The sequence below is a fragment of the Alosa pseudoharengus genome, unplaced genomic scaffold, assembly GCF_046254945.1.
Source record: "Alosa pseudoharengus isolate Yale_2024_CS ecotype anadromous, Long Island Sound unplaced genomic scaffold, YU_APseudo_1.1 YU_APseudo_1.1_scf_24, whole genome shotgun sequence".
NCBI lineage: Eukaryota > Metazoa > Chordata > Actinopteri > Clupeiformes > Clupeidae > Alosa > Alosa pseudoharengus.
This window is the reverse complement of record NW_027468689.1, coordinates 2,167,734-2,177,733: the sequence shown is the minus strand read 5'-3', so window position 1 is coordinate 2,177,733 and position 10,000 is coordinate 2,167,734. Positions and strand designations below refer to the sequence as shown.

General features: G+C 43.5%; 2 protein-coding genes across 6 annotated transcripts in view; one reads left to right on the top strand and one right to left on the bottom strand.

Moving 5' to 3' along the window:
* lmo7b (LIM domain 7b) overlaps positions 1 to 523 on the top strand; it is a 22,505-nt gene extending 21,982 nt beyond the window's left edge. For all 5 annotated transcript variants that reach the window (XM_076302809.1, XM_076302807.1, XM_076302806.1 and 2 more), the window contains one exon: positions 1 to 523. This exon is cut by the window's left edge and continues 239 nt beyond it. The gene's annotated coding sequence lies outside the window, so the exon portion shown is untranslated.
* A 782-nt stretch (positions 524 to 1,305) lies between these two features.
* On the bottom strand, positions 1,306 to 3,470 carry gnrh2 (gonadotropin-releasing hormone 2). The gene is made up of 3 exons (XM_076302481.1): positions 3,333 to 3,470; positions 1,713 to 1,796; positions 1,306 to 1,393 (listed from the first exon to the last, which is right to left on the bottom strand). The coding sequence occupies exons 1-3, from the start codon at positions 3,468 to 3,470 to the stop codon at positions 1,355 to 1,357; spliced, it is 261 nt and encodes an 86-aa protein (XP_076158596.1). The 3' UTR covers positions 1,306 to 1,354.
* Positions 3,471 to 10,000: the final 6,530 nt, after the last annotated feature.

Genomic DNA, 10,000 nt, shown 5'->3' with positions numbered 1-10,000 from the left:
TAGATGTGTTTTTAATATTTTCTCATAGCCAGTTAGTGAGTGTGTGAATGAGGTGGGTCAGTTGGATTTTGTACTGCTGTGGCCAGAGGTGCTTGTGTCCAGTTGAGGAGAACTTCCAGTCCAGTTCTGGTTCTGGGTCTCCAGGTTGTCTGACTTTTATGGATAAGTGTTTGTGTCTGGCTCTGACTATGATGAAGGAAATTTAAATAATAATAATATGAGACATGTACATGAATGTGAAATGATGATGTATGAGGTTTTGTTATTACATTGATATTAGCTTCTTCATATATATATATATATAACACATATATTTAAATTATATTTAAATGCACTCTCTGGTAGGTTGGATGCACTTTTTAATCCTATTAAATCACATGCTGTTATTCATAAAAACTCGGGGAGATGATTGATGTCTTTGTAAGGTTTGGTATTGGAATGGGAAGAGCTTATTTAGAGTATTTTTAAAATTTAAATAATAAACTTCAGAATTATTTGTAAATAAAACTATTAAATAATGAAATGTACCCAAACCAAACATTTGTTTGCCTTTTTTTCTCCTCACCAGTGGAGGGTTTTGCTAGCCTGGCTGAACCCAGACCAACCTGTTAGCAAATTTTACTTTATTCTGCAGGTCTGTCTGGAAAGAAGCCCATTGACGCCCATTTCCAATCTTCCCGTTTTGTGATTTCCAGGGGTGTAACCGGCAGTGAAATTAAACTGAAATTGGTTTACCAAATTGTTTCAGAAGTGCAGCAAACAAAGCTTTCTTGTAAACAAAGGTTTTTAACGCCGTTGTTTACTCGATTGTAAAGAAAATATTTGGTGATTTCGGAAACTGATGTCAATGGGATCCTTTCCAGATGGACCTTCAGAGCAAACTCAAATTTGCGAACAGGTTCGTCTGGGTTTTTACCAGTTTCTTCATCTTCCTGTCTCTGCCATCATCATTATATTGCCATTTTAGTGCTGACTTGGCTCTCTCGTGAGCAGGACTACAATCAGTTAAACAAGAACACACACACATGCAGCACTTCCAGATAATACACAGTGGTTTAATAATGGAGAAAGGAAAGGACAAGAAATATATGTTTGAAATGCAGTGTTTTTTGTTGGCTGCATCCTTTTTCACTGAAGAGGGTTAAATTGTGTGTACATTAAAAGACAGTGTTGTAAAAAAAACTTCTGTTAGAAGAGACACCTTGTCTTTTTTGCTTGAGGCATTTCTTTTATCAAACAAGATTTCAACAATGGGTCAAATGTGCAGAACTCCTGAGCGCGAACAGAGAGCCGACAGGACAGACACACACAGCCTTCACGCCAATCCTCTCCAGGAACAAAGCCATCAGTGATGTCACTTCCTCCTCTGGAATTCTCTTGCCAGAGCATCCAACTGTTAAGAAAACGGAATGGAATCAGCTATGAGAGGAAACGGCCCTCCCCTACAGTGTACCCTTCTGCCGCATAAACAAACACACAATGTTTTGATATGAGTAGTTGATGATTGTACAACAAAATCAATAGTAATTGTATTTAGTAGTGTGACATTAATTGCAATACAACATACACCCAACACAATACAAACTTTAATGAAAATCAATGGGTTTGGAATATGAATCAGCGTGTCCTAGGTGAGCTGGCACACATTGTTTTGATCGTGCAAATTATCAAACAGTATTTAGTGGTGTCAAAAATGATTGCACAACCCTCACCAGGAAGCTCTTGAGGATGTTTTTTCTCTGTGGTCTCAGGTAGCTGCACTCTCCGGCCTCACATAACTTAATCTCCTCCGAGATCTATAGACACACACACACAACTTAATCTCCTCCGAGATCTATGGACACACACACACACACATAACTTGATCTCCTCCGAGATCTATGGACACACACACACATTTACCAATATGTAGTCTAGCACTTTCCAGACAGATGTTGGTGGTGAGGTCTCTCTCATCGTGCCGGTGACACCCAGATGAGGTGAAGCAGAGAATGAGGGAATTGATCAGCCTGGATTTGGTTTATCTGGCCACCAACAGGGATGATCAGGTAGCCAGATGGAGTTTAGGCAGGAGATCAGCAAATGCTCATCCAAAGGACAGGATCTCTCAGTGTGACCACTGGGGCATTGGGATTACTCTTAAACCAGAGGGAAGACTGCCCCCTACTGGTCCCACCAATACCACCTCCAGCAGCCACTTGGTTTCCCCAGACAGACCCCCATCCAGGTACTGACGCAGGCCACACCTGATTAGCTTCAACCGAACCGTTCAGCAGAAGCAGGGTACCAACGGGCCAGCTGCTGGCTACAAAGGGTGTCGGCTGCCAAGGCTTTGTTACTGTTCGTGAGGATTATAAAACAATTACTCACCATCCACTATGTTCAGGCCCAAATAAAATATTTATGTAGATATGGAGCATTGTTGAGTCATAACAAATGTATATATGTATGTATGCATATGTACTGTAATGTGTGAGTATATGTTTAGGTGCATGTATTTATATAACTATTTTGTTGAAGTTCTAAAGTATTATGTGTGTGTGTGTGTGTGTGTGTGTGACCCACTTAATGGCTGCCATGCCATGCATCACCCACGTGGGTGCTACACATTGGTGGTGCAGTTCCCGCCTTCACTGTAACGCACATCGGGTGCCTTGGTAAATAAAGCCTTATATAGATTGCAAGTTGTTGTTTGAATGTGGTCATTGCATACAAACCCATCTCTTTCGGCATTACTTAGCATACTCATTACTTAGCATACTCACTACTTAGCATACTCACTGTGCATACTCATTACTTAGCATACTCACTGTGCATACTCACTACTTAGCATACTCACTACTTAGCATACTCATTACTTAGCATACTCACTGTGCATACTCATTACTTAGCATACTCACTACTTAGCATACTCACTGTGCATACTCATTACTTAGCATACTCACTACTTAGCATACTCATTACTTAGCATACTCACTGTGCATACTCATTACTTAGCATACTCACTGTGCATACTCATTACTTAGCATACTCATTACTTAGCATACTCACTGTGCATACTCATTACTTAGCATACTCACTGTGCATACTCATTACTTAGCATACTCATTACTTAGCATACTCATTACTTAGCATACTCACTGTGCATACTCATTACTTAGCATACTCATTACTTAGCATACTCACTGTGATATATATGGAATGACCTTGGGTATCATGAAACACACTTTTAAATACAATGTATTATTGTTATTATTATTATTATTATTATTATTATTATCATTGCTGGCTGGTGTTGTAGTGGCCAGACCCAGGGGACTTTAGTGACCCACCTGGGCTGAGTTGAAGGTGTCCACATCTCTCTTCCCGCCCGGGTACCACCCGTGGGACCAGTGCTGAGCCCGAGACAGCTCCACCCCCAGCAGCAGAACCACGGCCGCTAGCAGGACCAGCCTGCACACACACATCATCACTGGGGCTCTGCACACACACACGCACGCACACACACATACACGTGCACACACACACACGTGCACACACACACACGCACACACACGTGCACACACACGCACACACACACACACACGCACACACACACACACACGCACACACGTGCACACACACGCACACACACACACACACACGCACACACACACGCACACACACACGCACACGCACACACACGCACACACACGCACGCGCACACACACAAGAAAACACACAATTACCAATACTGCACACAACAAGTACATAAACACATACCTCAAAGACATACTCAAAGCTGCAGAGATGAAAAAATATACACTAACCATCCATCCCCAAACTTTTTGTAGATTTAAATGCACATTCACACTCCAGATGTGCAGAAACACACACACACACACACACAATTGACAAAGCTGCAGACACAAATGTGCACATTCATACACACCCCACACCTCATGATGAACCCATACACACATTTGCTCCTGTGTGACACCTATTCACACATTGACAGCGCAATGACACACACACACACACACACACACACACACACTCACACACTCACACACACAATGACAGCGCATAACCATCTGTATAACCATTTATTATTAGCATGTGCAAACCAGGGGCGTCACTAGACCTTATTCACTGGGGCACGTGCCTTACTAAAAGTCTCTAGTGCCCCAGTAAAATTCTAGCGCTGCTCTCGCTGGAAACGGCATTCACGAATGCATTTCCGTGCCTGCTTTAGTCATGACTCGAGCCTGTCACTTACCAGCCAATAAAAATAAAAAAGGAAAAAAAGAAAAGGGCCATAATAGCCAATCAGAAAATAGCACCTCTGTAGCTGGGTAAGATTGAACGCAACATCCAATGAAAATCGTTCACATGATTCTTCCGAGTGTTTCGTTGTATTGTGGAAACTGCTGGAGCTCATCACATCACTTTAAGCGCAGAGTAAGTCGTCCCCTGTTTTAATGTTACAACAAATTCACAGCTTGTTTGACAGAAAAAATGACAAGTCGATCGCTGTTAGAGAATGTTGCCCACATAATTAGCATCTGTTTTTCAATGCTTAGCGTCATTGTAGCCTAAATTTAGCAACAGTTTACCAGCTAGTGCTCTCTCCTTCACACACACACTATGCGTAGGCTGCATGCACACATGCGGAGAATTAATAATGATTTATGTATACTGTAGAGAGAGTCCTGTAAAAGTAGCTTATACTGTTTGTGAAGCTTTCCTACTGTAAAACTAAACATAGCCTTCTGATAAACTATTCAGAGATGGACTTTAAGAAATTCTTCCTGAACAGAGGCAGAGGGAGAGGAACAGTGAGGAGAGATGAGGATGAGGGAGGTATGATAATTGCATTTATGTTGATAGCCAGCCAGTGCTGTGATTTGATCTATGGTTTAATGGCAAACTTAAAAAAGTTTGCTGCATTTGCAAGGCTACATTTGGAAATTATCAACAAAAGTCAGTATGAAGGCTTTAGTAGGCTATTTAAGCTACAAAGAACTGCAGTATTGCCAGGATGACTATAGGACCTTTGCCTGGGAGGGAAGTATATCGCAATTTTGACTAAAAATAAGCTTCCCTTGTGTTAGTAGGAAAGCCTATTAAATTCATGCAGTGAGTATAGGCCTACTTATGCCTATGTGTTTGAATGTTGCTGGATAGTGGCTGCTACAACAATTGAGGGAGAGTGCTGGTCCTACAGTATGACAGAGACAATTATGATTTTGAAGCTTGTAGCCTACCCGTAGGCTAGCCATTTATTTCATATTGCGCGCACATTTTTTTTTTTTATGTAGGCTATTGGGAGTTGGGGGCCTGTGCCCCAGCAAAGCTGTAGATCTAGAATGGCCCCTGGTGCAAACATGGCTGCTCATTTGTCTGAAATTGTCTGCCATTACGGCATTACTGGCATTTTCTCTCATCAACTGAAATGCTTTTCATTTTTTCCATACTTTCATCCTTAATTCTTTATACACTGTTGTGCAAAATAAGAGAAAGTTTAAAAAGCTCTTACATGTTCCTACTTTGAGGTTCCTCCTGGAGGTCCTGTTCTCTGCCGGTGCTGGGGTTCCTGTTGTGTGATGTAGAACCTGTTCTCTGCCGGTGCTGGGGTTCCTGTTGTGTGATCTAGAACTCTGGAGTAGCTCTGAGGAACTTGTATCTCTCTGACCTGTTGTGTTGCTGTTGTTGTTGTTGTTGACTTCTCTCTCGGTGTGGATCCTTATGCGCCACTCACTCGTCCTGAACTGGTGAAGAAGCTTCCAGGTGGTGTCTGAATCTCCTCTTGCTCTCCACCCAAATTTATCTCCTGCTGGAGCCTTCATCTGTGCATCCTCCTCCTCCTCATCGTCAGGGTGAGGCGGGCTTCTCGTGTGCGTAAGAGCCAACGGCTCAATTCCAATTATCATCTTCAAACAGACGTAATCCACACGTGCCCCCGTGTGTGGACTTACAAGTCTCAGCCTGACCCGACCCCACGGCTCAGAGGAGAAACCCGAGAGCCGAGACCCGACTTCACTGCTCTCATACACAAGGGAATCTTTACATTTGATGGTAGAAATGATTGGTTGTTGATTGGCCACTATGTGAAATCCCCTATCCACTTGGAATTTCATATCTCTCCTGTGTATAATTGAAATATGTGTGGGAATTCATTATTATTATTATTATTATTCTTCTTCTTCTTATTATTATTATTATTATTATTATTGTTATATGTCATAATGGGACTGTCTGGGAATGTTGTAGAAATCAACTGTTTTCCTAAAGAGTATTTCAGCAACACTTCGATAAACAGGAAAACAAAGGTGGACTTGTTGTGAAGTTGTTAGTTGGACTGATTTCTAGTCGTGATGCTAGAAGTTTGAATCACAATAGAGCAGTGAGACATAGCAAAGTCCTTTTAGGCAAGTCCCTCCACTCGGCGGCCATATAGCAACGCTTTTTGGGAACTCGTCCTATTCAGCAGAAATGCGCGTGCGCAAGGCTTCACGACACCAATCTTGCTCCAGCAGGGAGTTCACAACACAACATATGATTGGCTCAATGTATTCACATCACACCTCATGATTGGCACGATGTATTCACATCACACCACATGATTGGCACGATGTCTTCACAACACACCACATGATTGGCTCAATGTATTCACATGTCGACGTTTTGCCGAGGAAGGGGTGGGATATGTGTAGACAACGGCCATATTGGCGTTACAAACTAGCCCCATGCATTTCTATGGAGGATTATTTGAGTGCTGTGTCTCCTCATTAGAAAGTCTCTGGACATAGACAAGTCTCCTCTGATTGTTTCCTGCCCTGCGTCTGATTAATCACCTGTGTCTTTAATATTTCATCCACACCTGTTAAGATGGGGGCGAAGGTCACCTGAAAACCCTCATGTCTCATCTTGTTCCGGAAAGATCCAGGCCTCTTCTCTACCACACACACACTCCCCTCTCCTCCCTTTGTTTTCTTGTGTCAATCTGAAGGGTCCCCGAGGACAAGTGAGGAGCGGGAGAGTAAACACACTCAACTGTGACAGTCCTCGACACGACAGCGTGTGTGTGTGTCGAGAGTGACAGGGATGGGCTGGCTGGCTGTGTGTGTGTGTGTGTGTGTGTGTGTGAATGAGAATGGAGAGGTCATGGGCTCTGTGTGTGTGTGTGTGTGGGGATGGGTATTTGAATGCTGTCGGTGGCGTATGTTTGATCTGACGCCGTGGCTCTCTGGACTTTCTGATGAGGAGCAGGGGGCAGGTCAACCAGGAGCGAGGGTTCACGACCTACTCAGGGGACGCACTAACACCAAACACACACACGCACACACACACACCTATACCTGGAATATATGTACACACACATACACTTACATAAACACACAGATACATAATCACACATATGCATGTACACACAAATCAGCTAACACAAATATACGCAAAGACAGAAGGTGTCAGGCATTTTAAGAAGGGGTTATTGCCCCCCCACCCCACGTAGGAAGATGACTCATGCAAACCAATGCAAATCAGGCGCCAGCACCACTGACCTCTAACCGTGTTTGCCCATGTCGGTCCGCTCCGAGCCTGAGCAATAGGAGACGGACAGCACAGGCTCGTGGAGGCCAGCACTCTGCAGCAGTGGAGCACAGACAGCCATATTAATGGAGAGTTCTGGCCATGTCACATATAGATTTCTTTTTTTCTAGAGGTCAGCTACAGTGCTATACACTCTGGGGGCATGAACATGGGGGCTCACGAACATGCCCCCAGAGTGCAGCACTGTAGCTGCCTGGCTACTCTAGCTGTTGCCCCCAGAGTGCAGCACTGTAGCTGCCTGGCTACTCTAGCTGTTGCCCCCAGAGTGCAGCACTGTAGCTGCCTGGCTACTCTAACTGTTGCCCCCAGAGTGCAGCACTGTAGCTGCCTGGCTACTCTACTGTAGCCCCCAGAGTACAGCACTGTAGCTGCCTGGCTACTCTACTGTAGCCCCCAGAGTACAGCACTGTAGCTGCCTGGCTACTCTACTGTAGCCCCAAGAGTACAGCACTGTAGCTGCCTGGCTACTCCAACTGTTGCCCCCAGAGTGCAGCACTGTAGCTGCCTGGCTACTCTAACTGTTGCCCCCAGAGTGCAGCACTGTAGCTGCCTGGCTACTCTAACTGTTGCCCCCAGAGTGCAGCACTGTAGCTGCCTGGCTACTCCAACTGTTGCCCCCAGAGTGCAGCACTGTAGCTGCCTGGCTACTCTAACTGTTGCCCCCAGAGTGCAGCACTGTAGCTGCCTGGCTACTCCAACTGTTGCCCCCAGAGTGCAGCACTGTAGCTGCCTGGCCACTCTAACTGTTGCCCCCAGAGTGCAGCACTGTAGCTGCCTGGCTACTCTAACTGTTGCCCCCAGAGTGCAGCACTGTAGCTGCCTGGCTACTCCAACTGTTGCCCCCAGAGTGCAGCACTGTAGCTGCCTGGCTACTCTAACTGTTGCCCCCAGAGTGCAGCACTGTAGCTGCCTGGCTACTCTACTGTAGCTGTTGGCTGCAGCAACGAGCTCGGTAGAACCGATTGTTTTCAGGTTTTTTCGTAATGACAGTAAGCCTACTCGGGGACCTCGAGAAACAGATCTATTTGATCGATCGCCAGAATTCTCCTTTAAAGGTCCAGTATGTAGGAAATAATGGAAAATAAACTGTAACCATTCCAAAAATGATCACCATATGTTGTCAGAGAGTGAGGAAACACGATGAATTGAAGTAATGGCTTATTTGACAACATTACTCTAACCCGTGAAACCCCGTAAAACCCATGACAAAAAATCAGTTACGGGGCGGAATCTCTTGGAATTTTCGTTTATGTTTTGAACGATTAATTCTAGAATAGCGTATTAATAATGGGCTAGCGCGTCCTCCTATTTGGGTTGCCAAATTAGCAAAGGCCAACTGTCAACAGCTGTCAGTTGTAGTCATGAACGCCTACGAGAGGCAGGCAAATTTCCAAAATTAAAACAAGAAACAAATTAAGTGGACATCGGAGGAGCTTCCTGAGATGGTGACGTCTTCGTCAAACTAAGAATATCAAGTCTGACGCAGAGCTGGCCATATTTCTCCACAACAGGTAACCTAGGCTAAACTTCATCTGCATCGCTAACTTCAGCTAAATATGTTACGTTGGTTAGAGAGGTATTTTTTTTTTCACTGTTTCCGTAATGTGTAGCTGGGTCATGGTTGGAGAAACGTTCAAGCAGCTGCAGGTCAACTAACGTTAGCTAAGTCTTCATTACATCTGGCAACCCAGAAGAGGCTGGCGTCTGGTAGTCTTGAGAACGTTCACCAGTGTTTTGATTTTGGACAACAGAACGTTCGTTAACAATCCTACAAATCGCACCTTTAAAGGGTCGTTCACACCAAGAACGATAACTATAACACCAATGGCAAAAAATTATCACTCTAGCTAACAACGTCCACACATAAACTATAACAAATTTCCCTTAAACTCATTTGGTCAGGTAGAGAAATACATTTTGTGGTAAGAAGTGGCATTTAGGGTGAATGAGAGGTTATAACACCTCATGTTATTGCCTTCAGAGTAAAATAATGGATACTCATTTGTTTTGAAATGTGTTTTCATTGACTGTTGCAGAATCACTAACTGCACTAACTACATTGGCACCCAAAAAGGAGGAAAGTAGAGGACAGCTAATCAAGTTGATATTTTAGTCTTAATATCTTTGAGCAGGTAAGTACAAGCAATTAAGCACCCAAGTTCATACACAAACAAAAACACACACACACACACACAACCTGAGAGAGACTGATTAAAATCTCAAGCACTTTTATTAGGTTTCAACAATATCTTGCTTAGAAAGGCCATTAGGCACTATATAATTATATATCAATTTTAAATCATATATATAATTATATATACATATATATTCAATTTTGGAATAACAAAAGACTAGAAAACAGATGCAAATAAAAAACATACAATTTTAAGACAATAATACCAAAAAA

Excerpts from the sequence above, each read along its gene's own strand:
- gnrh2 (XM_076302481.1), bottom strand. The coding sequence starts at position 3,470 with ATGATGTGTGTGTGCAGGCTGGTCCTGCTAGCGGCCGTGGTTCTGCTG. Across the intron at positions 1,797-3,332 it reads ACACCTTCAACTCAGCCCAG|ATCTCGGAGGAGATTAAGTT; the intron begins GTGGGTCACTAA and ends GTGTGTCTATAG. Across the intron at positions 1,394-1,712 it reads ACATCCTCAAGAGCTTCCTG|TTGGATGCTCTGGCAAGAGA; the intron begins GTGAGGGTTGTG and ends TTTTCTTAACAG.